The sequence below is a fragment of the Salmo salar genome, chromosome ssa22, assembly GCF_905237065.1.
Source record: "Salmo salar chromosome ssa22, Ssal_v3.1, whole genome shotgun sequence".
In the NCBI taxonomy this organism is placed as follows: domain Eukaryota; kingdom Metazoa; phylum Chordata; class Actinopteri; order Salmoniformes; family Salmonidae; genus Salmo; species Salmo salar.
In genome coordinates, this window is record NC_059463.1 from 54,847,147 (window position 1) to 54,870,813 (window position 23,667).

Below are 23,667 nucleotides of genomic sequence, written 5' to 3' on the forward strand. Positions count from 1 at the left end.
AGTAGTCAGCACGACTAGAAACTACAGTAGTCAGCACGACTAGAAACTACAGTAGTCAGTAAGACTAGAAACTACAGTAGTCAGCACGACTAGAAACTACAGTACTCAGCACGACTAGAAACTACAGTAGTCAGTAAGACTAGAAACTACAGCGGTCAGAATGACTAGAAACTACAGTACTCAGCACGACTAGAAACTACAGTAGTCAGCACGACTAGAAACTACAGTAGTCAGCACGACTAGAAACTACAGTAGTCAGCACGACTAGAAACTACAGTAGTCAGCACGACTAGAAACTACAGTACTCAGCACGACTAGAAACTACAGTACTCAGCACGACTAGAAACTACAGTAGTCCGTAAGACTAGAAACTACAGCGGTCAGAATGACTAGAAACTACAGCGGTCAGTAAGACTAGAAACTACAGTAGTCAGCACGACTAGAAACTACAGTAGTCAGTAAGACTAGAAACTACAGTAGTCAGCACGACTAGAAACTACAGTAGTCAGTAAGACTAGAAACTACAGTAGTCAGCACGACTAGAAACTACAGTAGTCAGTAAGACTATAAACTACAGTAGTCAGTAAGACTAGAAACTACAGTAGTCAGCACGACTAGAAACTACAGTAGTCAGTAAGACTATAAACTACAGTAGTCAGTAAGACTAGAAACTACAGTAGTCAGCACGACTAGAAACTACAGTAGTCAGTAAGACTAGAAACTACAGTAGTCAGCACGACTAGAAACTACAGTAGTCAGTAAGACTAGAAACTACAGTAGTCAGTAAGACTAGAAACTACAGCGGTCAGAATGACTAGAAACTACAGCGGTCAGCACGACTAGAAACTACAGTAGTCAGCACGACTAGAAACTACAGTAGTCAGTAAGACTATAAACTACAGTAGTCAGAATGACTAGAAACTACAGCGGTCAGCACGACTAGAAACTACAGTAGTCAGCACGACTAGAAACTACAGTAGTCAGTAAGACTAGAAACTACAGCGGTCAGAATGACTAGAAACTACAGCGGTCAGCACGACTAGAAACTACAGTAGTCAGCACGACTAGAAACTACAGTAGTCAGCAAGACTAGAAACTACAGTAGTCAGCACGACTAGAAACTACAGTAGTCAGCACGACTAGAAACTACAGTAGTCAGCACGACTAGAAACTACAGTAGTCAGCACGACTAGAAACTACAGTAGTCAGTAAGACTAGAAACTACAGCGGTCAGAATGACTAGAAACTACAGTGGTCAGCACGACTAGAAACTACAGCGGTCAGCACGACTAGAAATTACAGTGGTCAGCACGACTAGAAACTACAGCGGTCAGTACGACTAGAAACTACAGTAGTCAGCACGACTAGAAACTACAGTAGTCAGTAAGACTAGAAACTACAGCGGTCAGCACGACTAGAAACTACAGTAGTCAGTAAGACTAGAAACTACAGTGGTCAGCACGACTAGAAACTACAGTAGTCAGCACGACTAGAAACTACAGTAGTCAGTAAGACTAGAAACTACAGCGGTCAGAATGACTAGAAACTACAGTGGTCAGCACGACTAGAAACTACAGTAGTCAGTACGACTATAAACTACAGTAGTCAGTAAGACTAGAAACTACAGCGGTCAGCACGACTAGAAACTACAGCGGTCAGCACGACTAGAAACTACAGTAGTCAGCACGACTATAAACTACAGTAGTCAGTAAGACTATAAACTACAGTAGTCAGTAAGACTAGAAACTACAGTAGTCAGCATGACTAGAAACTACAGTAGTCAGCACGACTAGAAACTACAGTAGTCAGTAAGACTATAAACTACAGGAGTCAGCACGACTAGAAACTACAGTAGTCAGTAAGACTAGAAACTACAGTAGTCAGCACGACTAGAAACTACAGTAGTCAGCACGACTAGAAACTACAGTAGTCAGTAAGACTAGAAACTACAGTAGTCAGCACGACTAGAAACTACAGTAGTCAGCACGACTAGAAACTACAGTGGTCAGCACGACTAGAAACTACAGTAGTCAGCACGACTAGAAACTACAGTAGTCAGTAAGACTAGAAACTACAGTAGTCAGCACGACTAGAAACTACAGTAGTCAGCACGACTAGAAACTACAGCGGTCAGCACGACTAGAAACTACAGTGGTCAGCACGACTAGAAACTACAGTGGTCAGTACGACTAGAAACTACAGTGGTCAGCACGACTAGAAACTACAGCGGTCAGCACGACTAGAAACTACAGTAGTCAGCACGACTAGAAACTACAGCGGTCAGTACGACTAGAAACTACAGTGGTCAGCACGACTAGAAACTACAGTAGTCAGCACGACTAGAAACTACAGCGGTCAGCACGACTAGAAACTACAGTAGTCAGCACGACTAGAAACTACAGCGGTCAACACGACTAGAAACTACAGTAGTCAGCATGACTAGAAACTACAGTAGTCAGTAAGACTAGAAACTACAGCGGTCAGTAAGACTAGAAACTACAGTAGTCAGCATGACTAGAAACTACAGTAGTCAGTAAGACTATAAACTACAGCGGTCAGCACGACTAGAAACTACAGTAGTCAGTAAGACTAGAAACTACAGTAGTCAGCACGACTAGAAACTACAGTAGTCAGCACGACTAGAAACTACAGTAGTCAGTAAGACTAGGAACTACAGTAGTCAGCATGATTAGAAACTACAGTAGTCAGCACGACTAGAAACTACAGTAGTCAGTAAGACTAGGAACTACAGTAGTCAGCACGACTAGAAACTAGAGCGGTCAGCACGACTAGAAACTACAGCGGTCAGAATGACTAGAAACAACAGCGGTCAGCACGACTAGAAACTACAGCGGTCAGCACGACTATAAACTACAGTAGTCAGTAGGACTATAAACTACAGTAGTCAGTAGGACTAGAAACAACGGTAGTCAGTAGGACTAGAAACAACAGTAGTCAGTAGGACTAGAAAATACAGAAGCACACTGTAACCTTCCATCACATCATACACTCTCCTGTGTCTAAAATGGCATCCTATTGCCTATGTAGTGCACTAGTTTTGACCAGGGCCCAAAGTAGTGCACTATGTAGGGAATAGGGTGCCATTTGGGACAGAACCTGTATCTCTAGTGTGACCTCTATGCCTTCCAGCAGCTCTGTTCAGTTTAGACAGACAACTTGATAGATGACTTACACCCTCATTATTTCCCAGCCTCCCTACAGACAGACACTACACGTTGTCTTACGATTCCCACATGGCTCTGGGAAGATACCGAGCATCAGAAAGAGCGACTGTGTCTGAATATGGCACGCTATCTCCTTTATAGTGCACTTCTTTTAACCAGAGCCTTATGGGTCCTGGTCAAAAGTAGTGCGCTATATAGGGAAGAGGGTGCCATTCGGGATGTAAACAGAGATTGTGTCGAGTAATGAACAATGACAAGGGGTCCTGGGTAACTACTTAGTGCGCTTCTGTAATAAGCAGTGAATGAAAGGGAAGGGAATGGGTGCAATGCGGTGGGGTCTCTCTCATTCACTGAATGTCTTTTTGCAGAAGTTAGACGCCCTTTATCATATCTCTCTGGGGATCAAATCTCTCTGGGGATCAAATCTCTCCTGAGATCAAATCTCTCTGGGGATCAAATCTCTCTGGGGATCAAATCTCTCTGGAGATCAAATCTCTCTGGGGATCAAATCTCTCTGGGGATCAAATCTCTCTGGGGATCAAATCTCTCCTGAGATCAAATCTCTCTGGGGATCAATCTCTCTGGGGATCAAATCTCTCCTGAGATCAAATCTCTCTGGGGATGAAATCTCTCTGGGGATCAAATCTCTCTGGGGATCAAATCTCTCCTGAGATCAAATCTCTCTCGAGATCAAATCTCTCTGGGGATCATATCTCTCTGGGGATCAAATCTCTCTGGAGATCAAATCTCTCTGGGGATCAAATCTCTCCTGAGATCAAATCTCTCTGGGGATCAAATCTCTCTGGAGATCATATCTCTCTGGGGATCAAATCTCTCTGGGGATCAAATCTCTATGGGGATCAAATCTCTCTGGGGATCATATGTCTCTGGGGATCAAATCTCTCTGGGGATCAAATCTCTCTGGGGATCAAATCTCTCTGGGGATCATATGTCTCTGGGGATCAAATCTCTCTCGGGATCAAATCTCTCTGGGGATCAAATCTCTCTGGGGATCAAATCTCTCTGGGGATCAAATCTCTCTGGAGATCAAATCTCTCTGGGGATCAAATCTCTCTGGGGATCAAATCTCTCTGGGGATCAAATCTCTCTGGAGATCAAATCTCTCTGGGGATCAAATCTCTCCTGAGATCAAATCTCTCTGGGGATCATAACTCTCTGGGGATCATAACTCTCTGGGGATCAAATCTCTCTGGAGATCATATCTCTCTGGGGATCAAATCTCTCTGGGGATCAAATCTCTATGGGGATCAAATCTCTCTGGGGATCATATGTCTCTGGGGATCAAATCTCTCTGGAGATCAAATCTCTCTGGGGATCAAATCTCTCCTGAGATCAAATCTCTCTGGGGATCAAATCTCTCTGGGGATCAAATCTCTCTGGAGATCAAATCTCTCTGGGGATCAAATCTCTCTGGGGATAAAATCTCTCCTGAGATCAAATCTCTCTGGGGATCAAATCTCTCTGGGGATCAAATCTCTCTGGAGATCAAATCTCTCTGGGGATCAAATCTCTCTGGGGATAAAATCTCTCCTGATATCAAATCTCTCTGGGGATCAAATCTCTCCTGAGATCAAATCTCTCTGGAGATCAAATCTCTCTGGGGATCATATCTCTCTGGGGATCAAATCTCTCTGGAGATCAAATCTCTCTGGGGATCAAATCTCTCCTGAGATCAAATCTCTCTGGGGATCAAATCTCTCTGGGGATCAAATCTCTCTGGAGATCAAATCTCTCTGGGGATTAAATCTCTCTGGGGATCAAATCTCTCTGGGGATGAAATCTCTCCTGAGATCAAATCTCTCTGGGGATCAAATCTCTCTGGGGATCAAATGGGGATCAAATCTCTCTGGGATCTACTGTTAATACTCTCACTGGGATTCATTTAATTAGATCAGGTGAGCTTTTTGAGTTCTCTCTCTCTCTCTCTCTCTCTCTCTGTGTGTGTGTGTGTGTGTGTGTGTGTGTGTGTGTGTGTGTGTGTGTGTGTGTGTGTGTGTGTGTGTGTGTGTGTGTGTGTGTGTGTGTGTGTGTGTGTGTGTGTGTTCAACAGCTTGGGTGGCTGTGTTTCTGACCACAATGAGAGAAGACCAGAGGGCCACATTCTAACAGGAACCCAGATATTTACATAAATCACACACTGGCGTCGATTGGAGATTTGTGTGAAAATATGAATGACTTGTGCAATGCTATCATTATGTCCTCTGATTCGAGCAAACAAGTGCTTGGCAAACCACTGTGGTGAAGCAAAGGTTGTCTCAATCCGACCCAATACTCAGCATGAGTCTCTACATGTTAGACTTTATTATTGACATCGTATTTGTATTGTGACTACTCTAGTTTTACTGCTCATTGATAATTTACTGCAATGTGGAGGAAACTCGCGCAAGTAAGCATTTCATTGCAGCGTTTATATGAAGCATATGACGAATGAATAAACTTTGATTTGATGCTGGTCCCAAACAGCAATGAGGAGATGAAGGTTCCTGCTTGTTGTTTTCCTGCTCTACATTACTGAGTATCTTCTGCCTTTAACATTTCACACAAATACCAATCCCATGTAGGATAAACATGACTTTCTCATATGTCTTGTGAATACTGTTTGGTTGAAGAGGGTTTGGCTCATGAGTCTTGTCTTAACATGTATAGACTATCACATCATTAACTCATCTAAATATTAGACATTCTTATAGGTTGGACTGTAGGCTACTCTACACCAGCCAAATCACAAACCTCAGCCGTCCAATCAGTTGTGATTGACAGACAGAGACGAACACATCCTTTCCCTTTTGTTGTAGCTGTCTGGTCAATGGAGAAAACAGCATCGGCTGTTCAATGAAGACGACAACAGCAGCTGTTCAATGAAGAAAACAACATCAGCTGTTTAATAGAGAAAACAACAGCAGCTGTTCAATGAAGACGACAACATCAGCTGTTCAATGAAGACGACAACATCAGCTGTTCAATGGAGACGACAACATCAGCTGTTCAATAGAGAAAACAACATCAGCTGTTCAATAGAGAAAACAACATCAGCTGTTCAATAGAGAAAACAACATCAGCTGTTCAATAGAGAAAACAACAGCAGCTGTTCAATAGAGAAAACAACATCAGCTGTTCAATAGAGAAAACAACAGCAGCTGTTCAATAGAGAAAACAACATCAGCTGTTCAATAGAGAAAACAACATCAGCTGTTCAATAGAGAAAACAACAGCAGCTGTTCAATAGAGAAAACAACATCAGCTGTTCAATAGAGAAAACAACAGCAGCTGTTCAATAGAGAAAACAACATCAGCTGTTCAATAGAGAAAACAACAGCAGCTGTTCAATAGAGAAAACAACAGCAGCTGTTCAATAGAGAAAACAACATCAGCTGTTCAATAGAGAAAACAACAGCAGCTGGAAGTTGGTGCCCTGTAAGTGGTAAAAGTCTCAAAGACGCCAGTAGTTTAACAACCTTGTGAAATGATGTTAATTACAGTGGGGAATTCCACTTGCTGTTTTACAATCGTTGTGGCAGTAAATGAACGTCTTCTTCTTTTGTCCAATTTAAGTTTTTGACATTAAACTCGACAGCTAAGATTTGACTCTTTCCTTTAGTTTATTGAAATACAACAAATCTGCCTTCTAGCATTAGAAATACCATGCAATACCTTTTGGCCAGTCCTGGGTCTCCCCCCTCTCACCCCCACCTCTGTCCCTCCCTCTATCCCTCTCGTTATACCCCCCTCTCCCCCCTCTATCCCTCCCTCTAGCCCTCTCGTTATACCCCCCTCTCCCCCCTCTATCTCTCCCTCTAGCCCTCTCGTTATACCCCCTCTCTATCCCTCCCTCTAGCCCTCTCGTTATACCCCCCTCTCCCCCCTCTATCCCTCCCTCTATCCCTCTCTTTATACCCCTCTCTCCCCCCTCTATCCCTCCCTCTATCCCTCCCTCTATCCCTCTCGTTATACCCCCTCTCCCCCCTCTATCCCTCCCTCTAGCCCTCTCGTTATACCCCCCCTCTCCCCCCTCTATCCCTCCCTCTATCCCTCTCTTTATACCCCTCTCTCCCCCCTCTATCCCTCCCTCTATCACTCCCTCTATCCCTCTCGTTATACCCCCCTCTCCCCCCTCTATCCCTCCCTCTATCCCTCTCGTTATACCCCCCTCTCCCCCCTCTAGCCCTCTCGTTATACACCCCTCTATCCCTCCCTCTATCCCTCTCGTTTTACCCCCCCTCTCCCCCCTCTATCCCTCCCTCTAGCCCTCTCGTTATACCCCCCATTCCTCCCTCTATCCCTCCCTCTATCCCTGTCATTCTGCCTCCCTCTCTACCTCCCTCTATCCCTCCCTTTATCCCTCCCTGTATCCCTCCCTCTATCCCTCTCATTCTGCCTCCCTATCTACCTCCCTCTATCCCTCCCTCTATGTGGATCTGTGTAATCTGAGGGAAATATGCGTCTCTAATATGGTCATACATTTGACAGGAGGTTAGGAAGTGCAGGTCAGTTTCCACCTCATTTTGTGGGCAGTGTGCACATAGCCTGTCTTCTCTTGAGAGCCAGGTCTGCCTTTCTCAATAGCAAGGCTATGCTCACTGAGTCTGTACATAGTCAAAGCTTTCATTAAGTTTGGGTCAGTCACAGTGGTCAGGTATTCTGCCACTGTGTACTCTCTGTTTAGGGCCAAATAGCATTCTAGTTTGCTCTGTTGTTGTTAATTCTTTCCAATGTGTCAAGTAATTATCTTTTTGTTTGTATAGACTATCACATCATTAACTAATCTAAGGGCTTGGTTTGCTCTCTCTCTCTCTCTTTCTCTCTCTTCCCCCTCTCTACCTCTCTCTCTGTCACTCTCTCTCTGTCTCTCTCTCTCTCTGTCTCTCTCTCTCTCTGTCTCTCTCTCTCTCTGTCTCTCTCTCTCGCTGTCTCTCTCTGTCTCTCTCTATCTCTTTGTCTCTGTCACTCTCTCCTTCTCACTCTCTCTCTCCCCTCTCTCTACCTCTCTCTCTGTCACTCTCTCTCTGTCTCTCTCTCTCGCTGTCTGTCTCGCTCTCTCTCTCTATCTCTCTATCTCTCTCTCTGTCTCTATCTCTTTGTCTCTCTCTATCTCACTCTCTCTATCTCTTTGTCTCTGTCACTCTCTCTATCTCTCTGTCTCTCTCTCTCTCTCTCTGTGAGTCATAGTTCATGTTGCTTCAACAGTGTAGTCTGTTATTTCAGGAGTCAATACCACTGGGGTGTGGGAGTAGTCATCTTCACAAGTAAATATCAAATCAAAATCAAATCAAATCAAATTTATTTTTATATAGCCCTTCGTACATCAGCTGATATTCTCAAAGTGCTGTACAGAAACCCAGCCTAAAACCCCAAACAGCAAGCAAAGCATGTGAAAGAAGCACGGTGGCTAGGAAAAACTCAAATATCACCCAAATATCACCCTTTTTCATACCAGTCAGTCTCACAGCCCTAAACCATTGTTTGTAGAGACAGCTGCTGTAACCTTCTGTTGGTTTTCTGCATTCTAGAATCTTGTAGTTAACATATGACTAAATTGTATGTTAGTAAGTGCTCTGTTACTGTCTAAAAATGAGTCAACCCACTTTGCCTTCAGGTTTCTTTGGAATGAGAAAACATTACATGTCAGTGTTTGGTGTTGTTACTGACATTCCTTCAGCAAATTGAGATAAACCCATAAGAAAGTCCCCCAGTTTAGTTGGTATGCTGTTTGCTGTGTTGCTGGCGAGCTCCTCAATGGGCTCCATGGCTGCCAGAGAGAATGTTATTCAGGCCTGGCCCCTGGGGTTTTTCTGTTCCTCTATGCCAGGGTACGTGATTGGCAGCTGCCCATGGTAGCGGCACTGAAGGCATCTCTTCTGTACTGTTAGTCTCGTCCCAGATCTGTTTGTTCTGTATATGGTTGTCAAGCATAGGAGTTTGCTATACAGCACGAACAGATCAAGGACCAGGTTAGGATGTTGCCAGCAGGAGACAGGATAGGGTTGGACAGTGTCTGCCTGAATAGATATTTGTACACATTCAAGTCCATTTCTAGTAATTATATTTCTTTGGTCTGCCCCGTCACTGCCTGTCAGGCAGAGAAGAATTACTCAGTGACACTATTCTAAAGACTGTCACTGTCAGCTCCCTGCTGGGTTCAAATAGTATCTGTTTTCTTTCAGATAGTTGATTGAGCCTGCCTGGAATGCCAGTATGGGCGGGTCTTTTGGAACTATCTCTATTCCATTGGTTCCATTCCACCAGACAAGGGAAGCTCAATCAAGCTGCGCTAATGATGTATTTGAAAGAAAAACAAATACTATTTGAACCCAGATCGGTCTGCACAGTATAGGCAAGGCTCTGTTCTAAAGCCTTTCAGTGTTTCAGTAATTTGGAAATGTGGATGGATGGGGACACTGCTCATTAAGAGCACCTGTAGGAGCTCTTTGTCTGGGCAAAGAATGGTGGGGCTGAAGGGGCAGAGGGGGCTGCTTAGAGCCAGTCTTCTCCAGTAATCTCCGTTCTCTCTGAGGGTATGTCCCAACTTGTACCCTATTCCCTATGTAGTGCACTACTTTTGACCAGGACCCATAGGCCACTATGTAGGATATAGGATGCTATTAGGGTGATATTTGGGACACAGACAGTTTTTTTGTCGTTGTTCTTCTGAACCCACTGCTCCCAAGTCGTCGTGATGTCGTCAAGTTCGCCAGCCATACCCCGTCCCTCGGTCTGCCCTGTACGGAACTCACGTGTGCCAGGGTCGTGCCTTTTTTCCCAGTCTGCCCTGTAGACTACGGAGATTGTCCAATCACAAGGCATCGCCTACAGTCAGGAACGCGTGGCAAATCTGTCAGTGACCAAACAGCATGGAGACAAAACAGGCCTTTCAAAATATTACAAAATCCAATCGGTTGGAGAACAAATGGCTCCTGCTGAAAAGAGAAAACTCTAATTTGACTGTAGGCTACCAAAATATTTAATCAACTTCCAAATATGTGTCTTTTAAGCGAACATTGTTTTACAAAGTGAAAGAAGAGAGATGCTTTTGGCACGAGAGAATCGGCCATTGCCGGGAAGTGAGCTGAGCATCATTGGTTGAGTCAGTGAAACTGGACAGGTTTTTAGGGCTAGAATTTCCTCCTCACATTGTAAAATGTGTTTCTGCACACTCCTAGGTCTAGGCTAGTGATGGATTCAAGACAGGTTTTTTTTTTTAATTGATCTCAGATTCTCAGTTTGTCAGTGTTAAAGTACCCTGTCGTTTCCATATTAAAAAAGATTCTGCCTCCAGTCATGTAAAAGTCTCCAGTCATGTAAAAGTCTCCAGTCATGTAAAATGTCATAGCACTGGATGCAGTGTGTTTATAAAAGGCCCTATTTTTTCCCGGACCCAAGACTTCTAATGTTTCCCATGTGTTTAACTCCTGTACGTGCCTCTACTCTACTGCTCTTTGCCGCTAAAACAAATTCTATGAAATGCATGCAATGCTATAAAGGTGATTTATTTTCTCATTCGTTCTGGTACCTCAGAGCTCCACAGGTCACCCCCCCCCCCCCCACGTTCACCTTTTGGTCCGGTACCTCCCAATTTAAAAATGAAGCCCTGAACACAGGTAGTGTAGACTCTAGCTAACCAAAATATACAACAATATCCACACAAGCCACTAACCAGCCAGCCATATATCATGAATTAGAAGATGATGAATATAAGATGATGAAGTTATTATTTAACAGTATTGAAGATAAATCACAATCAGTAAATCAACGATGGAGCTAGCTGACTAGCAGAATCTACACCAATCATCAACATCAATCATCAACACCAATCATCAACATCAATCATCAACACCAATCATCAACATCAATCATCAACATCAATCATCAACATCAATCATCAACATCAACATCAATCATCAACATCAATCATCAACATCAATCATCAATCATCAACATCAATCATCAACATCAATCATCAACATCAATCATCAACATCAATCATCAACATCAATCATCAATCATCAACATCAATCATCAACATCAACATCAATCATCAACATCAATCATCAACATCAATCATCAATCATCAACACCAATCATCAACATCAATCATCAACATCAACATCAATCATCAACATCAATCATCAACATCAATCATCAACATCAATCATCAACATCAATCATCAACACCAATCATCAACATCAATCATCAACATCAATCATCAACATCAATCATCAACATCAATCATCAACATCAATCATCAACATCAACATCAATCATCAACATCAATCATCAATCATCAACATCAATCATCAATCATCAACATCAATCATCAACACCAATCATCAACATCAATCATCAATCATCAACATCAATGGTCAGCTGATAGTCTACCTTATCTTCCAGATGTCAGTCAATCATGTCTTTATGAGGCACTATGACTCGCTTGCTAACAACTTGTACTGATTCAGTGTGTTGTTGCAGAAATAGGCCTATGCCAACAACAACAAGATAGAGTCAGTTAGTATGTTATGAATTTCCAGACTTTCTTCAGTTGAGTGGGTGGCTTTTCTTTTTCATTTTGAGCCACCTGCCCCCTGAAAGGTCTGTGCAAGGCCCTACACACACACACACACACACACATACACACACACACACACACGCACGCACGCACGCACGCACGCACGCACGCACGCAGACACACACGCACGTACGCACACGCGCGCATGCACAGACACACACTCACTTATTCACACGCACACACACACACATGCACTTATTCACACACGCACACACTCATGACCACAACACTGTGTTTCAAGGCTTGAAGGATGACCTAATACAATATGAGTATTGGCTGGGAGAGACGAGAGACAGCCAAACAGTACAGTGATAATACTTTGAAAAGAATAGACCTGACTGAGTCCATAAATTCATATCAATAGGGGCAGGGAGACACTCCTTTCTTTCTTTCTTTCTTTCTTTCTTTCTTTCTTTCTTTCTTTCTTTCTTTCTTTCTTTCTTTCTTTCTTTCTTTCTTTCTTTCTTTCTGTCTTTCTTTCTTTCTTTCTGTCTTTCTGTCTGTCTCTCTTTCTGTCTTTCTGTCTGTCTCTCTTTCTGTCTTTCTTTGTCTTTCTTTCTGTCTTTCTGTCTGTCTCTCTTTCTGTCTTTCTGTCTTTCTGTCTGTCTCTCTTTCTGTCTTTCTTTGTCTTTCTTTCTGTCTCTCTTTCTGTCTTTCTGTCTTTCTGTCTTTCTTTCTTTCCTGTCTTTAATTTTTTGTGAGGACCACAGTAACGTGTAATGTATGTTATTACTGGTATGGCCTGCTGCTTTGTATAACCAAAAGCGGTGTATGTGTGTTTGTGATGTATGGGGTGCTGTCAATGAAATGGGTGGTTGCTTTCTCTGCCTCTTCCCCCCACCTCATGGGTCTTTGACTGGTGAGAAAGAATAAATCAGCAGGGAACAATGGACTGGTGCTACTTAACTCTCTCTCTCTCTCTTGCTCTCTCTCTCCCTCCACCTCTCTCTCCCCCTCCCACCCACCCTCCGTCCCTCCACCTCTCTCCCCCTCCCACCCACCCTCCGTCCCTCCCTCTCTCTCTCTCCCTCCACCTCTCTCTCCCCCTCCCACCCACCCTCCGTCCCTCCCTCTCTCTCTCTCTCTCCCTCCACCTCTCTCTCCCCCTCCCACCCACCCTCCGTCCCTCCACCTCTCTCCCCCTCCCACCCACCCTCTGTCCCTCCCTCTCTCTCTCTCTCCCTCCACCTCTCTCTCCCCCTCCCACCCACCCTCCGTCCCTCCCTCTCTCTCTCTCTCTCCCTCCACCTCTCTCCCCCTCCCACCCACCCTCCGTCCCTCCCTCTCTCTCTCTCTCTCCCTCCACCTCTCTCCCCCTCCGTCCCTCCCTCTCTCTCTCTCTCCCTCCACCTCTCTCTCCCCCTCCCACCCACCCACCCTCCGTCCCTCTCTCTCTCTCTCTCTCCCTCCCTCTCTCCCTCCACCTCTCTCTCCCCCTGACTAACTCAGAATATATGTGTGTGTGTGTGCGTGCGCCTGCCTGCGTGCGTGCGTGTGCATGTGTGTGCGCGTGTGTGTGTGTGTGTGTGTGTGTGTGTGTGTGTGTGTGTGTGTGTGTGTGTGTGTGTGTGTGTGTGTGTGTGTGTGTGTGTGTGTGTGTGTGTGTGTGTGCGTATGTTTGTGTGTTTGTGCCAGGCCAGTGAACTCTGCTAGGCTCATTTCAGGTCTGGACTCGGGGTGAGACTCAGGGAGGAGGATGAGGTGTTGCTTCAAGGTTTTCCAGGACCAATCAGCTAGCTAGACTCATGTTTATTTTCTATTTCCTACAGAGCTCAAACTATGTAAACAATCTGCTAGTGTGACTTCTTCTCTCCTAAATTAAAAGTAAAAGAGATTATATTTCTTGATAAAGTGATAACATTAACAAATGTGTGTAAATTGTGGAACGATGCTACGTGTAAATGTATAATATTTGACCCTGTCACTGATTGTCTCCGTGTGTGTAACTAACAGCTCCTAAAATAGGTATTCTCATTGAAAAGGTCAGTCTTCATGCTGTATTTCCTAATGGGTTAGCATAGTGGGTTAGCTGGACCAGGCAAGTATATAGCCTATTAGGGACAGTTTGTATGGCTGGACCAGGCTCCTATATAGCCTATTAGGGCCAGTTTGTATGGCTGGACCAGGCTCCTATATAGCCCATTAGGACCAGTTCGTATGGCTGGACCAGGCTCTTACAGTGTATAGCCTATTAGGGCCAGTTTGTATGGCTGGACCAGGCTCCTATATAGCCTATTAGGGCCAGTTTGTATGGCTGGACCAGGCTCCTATGTAGCCTATTAGGGCCAGTTTGTATGGCTGGACCAGGCTCCTATATAGCCTATTAGGGCCAGTTCGTATGGCCGGACCAGGCTCCTATATAGCCTATTAGGGCCAGTTTGTATGGCTGGACCAGGCTCCTATATAGCTTATTAGGGCCAGTTTATATGGCTGGACCAGACTCCTATATAGCCTATTAGGACCAGTTTGTATGGCTGGACCAGGCTCCTATATAGCCTATTAGGGCCAGTTTGTATGGCTGGACCAGGCTCCTATATAGCCTATTAGGGCCAGTTTGTATGGCTGGACCAGGCTCCTATGTAGCCTATTAGGGCCAGTTTGTATGGCTGGACCAGGCTCCTATATAGCCTATTAGGGCCAGTTTGTATGGCTGGACCAGGCTCCTATATAGCCTATTAGGGCCAGTTTGTATGGCTGGACCAGGCTCCTATATAGCCTATTAGGGTCAGTTTGTATGGCTGGACCAATTTGGTGTTGCCATGGTAATTATAACCTATAGACAGACCCCTGGTGTTGCCATAGTACTTATAGCCTGTAGACAGTTCCCCTGGTGTTGCCATGGTAATTATAGACTATAGACAGACCCCTGGTGTTGCCATGGTACTTATAGCCTGTAGACAGACCCCTGGTGTTGCCATGGTACTTATAGCCTGTAGACAGACCCCTGGTGTTGCCATGGTACTTATAGCCTGTAGACAGACCCCTGGTGTTGCCATGGTACTTATAGCCTGTAGACAGACCCCTGGTGTTGCCATGGTACTTATAGACTGTAGACAGTTCCTCTGGTGTTGCCATGGTACTTATAGACTATAGACAGACCCCTGGTGTTGCCATGGTACTTATAGACTATAGACAGTTCCCCTGGTGTTGCCATAGTACTTATAGCCTGTAGACAGACCCCTGGTGTTGCCATGGTAATTATAACCTATAGACAGTTCCCCTGGTGTTGCCATGGTACTTGTAGCCTGTAGACAGTTCCCCTGGTGTTGCCATGGTACTTATAGCCTGTAGACAGACCCCTGGTGTTGCCATGGTAATTATAACCTATAGACAGTTCCCCTGGTGTTGCCATGGTACTTGTAGCCTGTAGACAGTTCCCCTGGTGTTGCCATGGTACTTATAGCCTATAGACAGACCCCTGGTGTTGCCATAGTACTTATAGCCTGTAGACAGACCCCTGGTGTTGCCATGGTAATTATAACCTATAGACAGTTCCCCTGGTGTTGCCATGGTACTTATAGCCTGTAGACAGACCCCTGGTGTTGCCATGGTAATTATAGACTATAGACAGACCCCTGGTGTTGCCATGGTACTTATAGCCTGTAGACAGTTCCCCTGGTGTTGCCATGGTACTTATAGCCTGTAGACAGACCCCTGGTGTTGCCATGGTAATTATAGACTATAGACAGACCCCTGTTGTTGCCATGGTACCTGTAGCCTGTAGACAGTTCCCCTGGTGTTGCCATGGTACTTATAGACTATAGACAGACCCCTGGTGTTGCCATGGTACTTATAGACTGTAGACAGACCCCTGGTGTTGCCATGGTACTTATAGCCTATAGACAGACCCCTGGTGTTGCCATGGTACTTATAGCCTGTAGACAGACCCCTGGTGTTGCCATGGTACTTATAGCCTATAGACAGACCCCTGGTGTTGCCATGGTACTTATAACCTATAGACAGAGCCCTGGTGTTGCCATGGTACTTATAGCCTGTAGACAGACCCCTGGTGTTGCCATGGTACTTATAGCCTGTAGACAGACCCCTGGTGTTGCCATGGTACTTATAGCCTATAGACAGACCCCTGGTGTTGCCATGGTACTTATAGCCTGTAGACAGACCCCTGGTGTTGCCATGGTACTTATAGCCTATAGACAGACCCCTGGTGTTGCCATGGTACTTATAGCCTGTAGACAGACCCCTGGTGCAACACCAGTAAGTGCATACCCCCATGGGAACCAGACCCACAACCCTGGCGTTGCAAACGCCATGCTCTACACGGGAACAAACAAACAATAGCCCAGGCCAATGAAGCAACACACAGATTTTACAATATTAGGAGGCAATATAGACTGAGTGTACAAAACATTAAGAACACTAAGAAACCTTTCTATGGATTATATGTCTATGGCCACAACGCAACAAGCTGTTGGCCAAATTTGGCTCGCTTGCTGCTCAAACTGAGGCCTACCCGACTGTAGACATAACTGACAAAATAAACTTCATCCACAGTTATTTATTTTATAAACTATTGATCCTCTGTGGCAAAATGAGGCTCTGGATGGAAACAAAATCATAATAATTAAAAAAAATAAGGTTATTTTTGTTTATTACATTTGTTTTGCCTCTACAGATTTGGGCCCCTGACACACTCAATTGACCCATCACTTTTTTTTATTATGCACTTTATCTATTTTTTAATTTTTTATTAATCAGTTACCCAATCAAGGCAGGGCCCCCAGTTACCCACCTGGGCCCCCATATATATATTTGTATTACATTTATAAAAATGTTTTGCTGCCTCATGGGCTCCCCATGTGCCTAAGCCCAGGGGCTTCTGCCCCGGTAAGCCCCTGCATGAATCCGGCCCTGCCTATAGACAGACTCCTGGGGTGAGAGTGAGCAGTGATAGATTAGATGGTTTCCAGGTTGCATAGGAGCCAATAGGAAGTCAAACACTTGCTCCCTATGTTGGTTGTCTTGGTTATTGTTGGGATTTTACTACAAACCCACTTGAGGTTATTTCATCGTGACCCATGAAGTCAAACTCTCGTCACCTACTGGCAAGACTCAACCTTTTCCTTAGTTTTTACAACTAGAACTTTGGAGAAATCTAGCCATGCCACATTACCAACCTCCTAAAATCCACATTTTAAATTCCTGGGATGGTGATGTATTCAGCAGAGCTGTGAGAAGAGAAATGGGTGTGATTACAGAGCATCAGCACGAAGGAGAAAGAAGGAGGTGACAGCTTTATAGCCTCTCCTTGGTAACATGTTAATAGTTAATACCTCCATGATTTACAATCCCTGTCTCTCGTTTTCTCACTGGGGCGTAGGCTGCACCCAAGGCCTTGAGCCTTCAGTTCATCACTTTGACTAGTTTTACTGCAGTGCACTCTTAGAAAAAAGGGTTCCAAAAGGGTTTTTCGGCTATCACCATAGGAGAACCCTTTTGGGTTCCGTGTAAAACCCTTTCCACAGTGGGTTCTACATGGAACTCAAAAGGGTTCTACTTGGTTCTTAAAAGGGTTCTCCTATGGGGACAGCCAAAGAACCCTGTTACGTTCGAGGGTTCCCGAGTGCCCAGCGGTCTGAGGCACTGCATTTCAGTGCTAGAAGCGTCACTACAGACACTCTGGTTTGAATTCAGGCTGTATCACAACCGGCCGTGATTGGGAGTCCCATAGGGTGGCGCACAATTAGCCCAGTGTCGTCCGCGTTTGGCCGGTGTAGGCTGTCATTGTAAATAAGAATTTGTTCTTAACTGACTTGTCTAAATGCTGACCCGTGTTTTCGTGTCAGAATTGACTGAAACCAGGAGGGGAAAGTACCGGTGATTTGAATTACATATTAAAACATTCAAAAAAGGAGTTCCCCTTCTTTCTGGGATCTTTGCTTACAATCATATCATGAGTAAACTACTTAATTGCACACAGATAAGTTTAAATGGTCTGAGTGGAGTATGGAGTTGGAGTTGGAGTGGAGTTGTTTCCCAGCATCCTCAGATAACAGGACGGAGAGGCCTCAGCTCATCACAATCCAACCTTCAACTGGCTCAAGCTGCTGAACAATCTCTTTACCCAAAGTAGAAAATGGTTCGCTGTTCTCCTTGCTCAATTCATTGTAAAATATGAATTTGTTCTTAACTGACTTGCCTAATTTAGTAAAGGTTAAAGAAAGAAATCTAAAAATAAATTGAAAGTTGTATCACTTTTGTATCAGCTGATGTCTGTAATGCTGCATGTATATGTGATTTTAGAACGACTATATAATGTTAATGATTTGCTCTGCCTTTGAGCCGTTTGTTTCTGATCACCAAACTGTAGACTGAAATGCTATGCTAATCATTTTGTACTATGCCCTTGCATCTAAAATGTAACTTGCTCTCCCATCTCCATGACCTCACATCTCCAATAACGCAAACTATTAAAACACAAAGTAACTGACTAGTGGCATGGTGGGAAGGGGATGTTCTCAGTGGGAGTAACGTCCAGATGCTAGGCAATGACTGTGTGTGTCGGAAACCCCAGAAATATCCTCCATAGAAGAAACACACAAACACACAAACACACACACACACACACACACACACACACACACACACACACACACACACACACACACACACACACACACACACACACAGCTCCAGACACCAACATCTGTTGAGGTCAAGTGGTGAAGGAGGTGGAGACAGCGATAGCTGCTCCAGGCAAGCTCAAAGTATTTGAAGGAAAACCAATACTAGTTGAAACCAAGTCTGCTGGTTTGTCCACACCGAGGGAGCGGAGGTCCTCTTAGTCCAGATCAGGTTTCTTTTCATTGTGATGTATAAACACCTTTAAACACTTTATCAAGCCGTGTCTCCTGAAGTGTTGTCTGCTCTGATGATCTGGCGTCTCAACTGAAGCACTTTGAGTACTTAATGCATTGTCTTTCATGATGGAAGATGGTTGGAAACGTAACTGTGTACCAAACATAGGTTGTGAAGCCTTCCTCCTGTTAGATCAAGTGAGTCAGGGGTAAAGAGTTCACTTGACTTTAGTATTTATTTAATAACAAGGATCCACGTCAACACGGTATTTGCTGAGCCAAATCCTCTTTAGCTTGTTTTAGAGAGGGGAGTGGACAGAGAGAGAGAGAGACAGGGAGAGAGAGAGAGAAAGAACGAGAGACTGAGAGGGAGAGAGAGAGAGAGAGAAAGAGAGAGAGAGAGAGAGAGAGAGAGAGAGAGAGAGAAAGGGAAAGAGGAAAGGTGTGGGCTGTCTCTTCCTTGTCTGATCATATCTTATCGGTCTAAAACGACGCCCTACAAAGATTCTGACCAGCAATGTACAAAAACACTCATATTCCCATATACAGAGCATTCTGAAAGTATTCAGACCCCTTCCCTTTTTCCACATTTTGTTATGTTACAGCCTTATTCTAAAATTGATTAAATAAAAAAAATCCTAATCTACAACAATGACATAGCCAAAACAGTTTTTTAGAAATGTTTGCCAATGTATAAACAATAAAAAACAGAAGTATTCAGACCCTTTGCTATGAGACTCGAAATTGATCTCAGGTGCATCCTGTTTCCATTGATCATCTTTGAGATGTTTCTACAACTTGATTGGTGTCCACCTGTGGTAAATTCAACTGATTGGACATGATTTGATAAGGCACACACCTGTCTATATAAGGTCCCACAGGTCCCACAGAAAAAACCAAGCCATGAGGTCGAAGGAATTGTCCGTAGAGCTCCGATACAGGATTGTGTCAAGGCACAGATCTGGGCAAGGGTTCCAAAACATTTCTGCAGCATTGAAGGTCCCCAAGAACACAGTGGCCTCCATCATTCTTAAATGGAAGAAGTTAGGAACCACCAAGACTCTTCCTGGAGCTGGCCACCTGGCCAAACTGAGCAATCAGGGGAGAAGGGCCTTGGTCAGGGAGGTGACCAAGAACCCGATGGTCACTCTGACAGAGATGGGAGAACCTTCCAGAAGGACAACCATCTCTGCAGCACTCCACCAATCAGGCCTTTATGGTAGATTGGTCAGACGGAAGCCACTCCTCAGTAAAAGGCATAAGACAGCCCACTTGGAGTTTGCCAAAAGGCACGTAAAGACTCTCAGACCATGAGAAACAAGATTCTGGAGGAAACCTGGCGCCATCTCTACAGTGAAGCATGGTGGTGGCAGCATCATGTTTTTCAGCAGCAGGGACTGGGAGACTAGTCAGGGTTAAGGGAAAGATGAACGGAGCAAAGTACAGAGAGATTCTCATCCAGAGTGCTCAGGACCTCAGACTGGGGCAAAGGTTCACCTTCCAACAGTACAATGACCCTAAGCACATAGCCAAGACAACGCAGGAGTGGCTTCGGGACAAGACACTGAATGTCCTCGAGTAGCCCAGCCAAAGCTTGGACATGAACCTAACAAAACATCTCTGGAGAGACCTGAAAATAGCTTCTGTATGTAGCGACGCTCCCCATCCAACCTGACAGAGCCTTAGACGATCTGCAGAGAAGAATGGGAGAAACTCCCCAAATACAGGTGTGCCAAGCTTGTAGTGTCACAACCAAGAAGACTCGAGGCTGTAATCGCTTCCAAAAGTGCTTCAACAATGTACTGAGTAAAGAGTCTGAATATTTACGTAAATGTGAAATTTCAGTCTTTTATTTGTAATACATTTGCAAAAATGTTGAAAATCCTGTTTTTGCTTTGTCATTATGGGGTATTGTGTGTAGATTGATGAGGGAAAAACAGAAATGTAATCAATTTTAGTTTAAGGCTGTAACGTAACAAAATGTGGAAAAGTCAAGGAGTCTGAATACTTTCCCTGTATCTAGTGTAGACTGCTCTATCTGACTCTGATCAAATATTTCCCCCACCTGCTAAAACTTTAAACCTGAAGGCACGTTATGAGCCAGGCATTATGATGAATTATGACAACAATCACTTCTTTTCTTCTTCTCCAGAATATTTTTAAGCTCTAATTTTCTCAAGATTTCCATAGGTGTATGTCTGGCGCTAGGCCAACAACTGTAAACGTCAACTAAAGTCATGGTCCAATATGAAATTAATTTCACAAGAGTATCCCGTTACATTTCAAGTTGTATTTTCTTAATGAATTTGAAGTGATTTATGTGCTTTTCACCTAGCCTTTGGATGGTGTGTTATGACTAGGGCGAGGAGTTTTACCTCCCAATGCAACATATCCAGGAAACATTCCTGGTCCTGCTATGGGCTATACCTCTACCTTTTCCTGGTCAGGAAATAAGAACCTTACTTTTACTCAGTTGAAAGTAGTTGTTTCCATGACAACTTGTCAATCTCTTCTTTCTCTCTTCCTGTTCTCACAGAGCACCATTAGAAACTGCTGAGACGATCTACTGGGTGCTGTACCAGAGACTTTTTAAATGATGACGATGAGGACCCCGGGGCCACGGAGGGCCTGTGTTCTGCTGGGTGTGTTCCTAGAACTGCTGTTGTTGCTACCAGACGCCACCTCTACGGACTCCACCGCTGTAACCTGGAGCCAGAGCGGACCCCGACTAAAGCTCTCACACACAGGTAGGCATCTCTGTTATTCACCACTCTAACTTAGGGCTAGTTAACTCTCGTACTGGTGGGCTACAGCCTGACTTACGTATTTCACACACAGATCAGCATCTCATCTCTGCCCCTTTTTACTCTGAGCACCTCTGGTCCTCAAGGATTGGGTTGCTCTGTTCCTCAACACAGCAGAACCTCTGATCCTCAAGGAGTGGGTAGCCCTGTTCCTCAACACAGCAGAACCTCTGTTCCTCAAGGAGTGGGTATCCCTGTTCCTCAACACTGCAGAACCTCTGTTCCTCAAGGAGTAGGTAGCCCTGTTCCTCAACACATCAGAACCTCTGTTCCTCAAGGAGTGGGTAGCCCTGTTCGTCAACACTGCAGAACCTCTGTTCCTCAAGGAGTAGGTAGCCCTGTTCCTCAACACATCAGAACCTCTGTTCCTCAAGGAGTGGGTAGCTGTGTTCCTCAACACAGCAGAACCTCTGTTCCTCAAGGAGTGGGTATCCCTGTTCCTCAACACAGCAGAACCTCTGATCCTCAAGGAGTGGGTAGCCCTGTTCCTCAACACAGCAGAACCTCTGATCCTCAAGGAGTGGGTAGCCCTGTTCCTCAACACAGCAGAACCTCTGTTCCTCAATGAGTGGGTAGCCCTGTTCCTCAACACATCAGAACCTCTGTTCCTCAAGGAGTGGGTAGCTGTGTTCCTCAACACAGCAGAACCTCTGTTCCTCAAGGAGTGGGTATCCCTGTTCCTCAACACATCAGAACCTCTGATCCTCAAGGAGTGGGTAGCCGTGTTCCTCAACACAGCAGAACCTCTGATCCTCGAGGAGTGGGTAGCTGTGTTCCTCAACACAGCAGAACCTCTGATCCTCAAGGAGTGGGTAGCCCTGTTCCTCAACACAGCAGAACCTGTGTTCAGTGACACATGCCTATAGGGCCAGGAGTTTTTCCTGACCATAACCCTGACCAGAGTGGGTATCCCTGTTCCTCAACACGGCAGAACCTCTGTTCCTCAATGAGTGGGTAGCCCTGTTCGTCAACACTGCAGAACCTCTGGTCCTCAAGGAGTGGGTAGCCCTGTTTGTCAAATCAAATCAAATTCAAATCCAATTGATTTATATAGCCCTTCTTACATCAGCTGATATCTCAAAGTGCTGTACAGAAACCCAGCCTAAAACCCCAAACACCAAGCAATGCAGGTGTAGAAGCACGTTGGCTAGGAAAAACTCCCTAGAAAGGCCAAAACCTAGGAAGAAACCTAGAGAGGAACCAGGCTATGAGGGGTGGCCAGTCCTCTTCTGGCTGCGCCGGGTGGAGATTATAACAGCACATGGCCAAGATGTTCAAATGTTCATAAATGACCAGCATGGTCAAATAATAATAATCATAGAAGTTGTCGAGGGTGCAAGGTTCTGTCAACACTGCAGAACCTCTGTTCCTCAATGAGTGGGTAGCCCTGTTCGTCAACACTGCAGAACCTCTGGTCCTCAAGGAGTGGGTAGCCCTGTTCCTCAACACTGCAGAACCTCTGGTCCTCAAGGAGTGGGTAGCCCTGTTCCTCAACACTGCAGAACCTCTGTTCCTCAAGGAGTGGGTAGCCCTGTTCCTCAACACATCAGAACCTCTGTTCCTCAAGGAGTGGGTAGCCCTGTTCGTCAACACTGCAGAACCTCTGTTCCTCAAGGAGTGGGTAGCCCTGTTCGTCAACACTGCAGAACCTCTGTTCCTCAAGGAGTGGGTAGCCCTGTTCGTCAACACTGCAGAACCTCTGTTCCTCAAGGAGTGGGTAGCCCTGTTCGTCAACACTGCAGAACCTCTGTTCCTCAAGGAGTGGGTAGCCCTGTTCGTCAACACTGCAGAACCTCTGTTCCTCAAGGAGTGGGTAGCCCTGTTCGTCAACACTGCAGAACCTCTGTTCCTCAAGGAGTGGGTAGCCCTGTTCGTCAACACTGCAGAACCTCTGTTCCTCAAGGAGTGGGTAGCTGCGGGACAGTGGATACGCATTGATACTTGAAATGGAATTATGGAATTATGGCATCATGGCATTTTGTATTTATTATCGTCTTTATGACTCTGAGCGGTGGCCAGTCCTCTTCTGACCCTGCCGGATGAGCAAAGACTATATGTGACAATCAATCAGCATCCAGGATCGAAATGTACCATTTTATAAGTAGGCTATATTTACTACCTAGTTTCAGGTCCATCTGTCATGTGGTACAGCCTTCCCTGTAGCTCAGTTGGTAGAGCATGGTGTGTGCAACGCCAGGGTTGTGGGTTCGATTCCCACGGGGGGCCAGCACAAAAAAAAAAGAAATGTATGCATTCACTACTGTAAGTCGCTCTGGATAAG

General features: G+C 45.0%; 1 protein-coding gene across 1 annotated transcript in view; it reads left to right on the forward strand.

The window, feature by feature from the left end:
- The window catches only part of si:dkey-49n23.1 (semaphorin-3D), a 142,598-nt gene that overhangs the window by 31,334 nt on the left and 87,597 nt on the right, over positions 1-23,667 (forward strand). The window contains exon 2 of the mRNA XM_045705201.1: positions 21,119-21,329. Coding sequence (XP_045561157.1) covers positions 21,176-21,329 — 154 coding nt within the window. The 5' untranslated portion in view covers positions 21,119-21,175. The remainder of the gene's footprint in view (positions 1-21,118; positions 21,330-23,667) is intronic.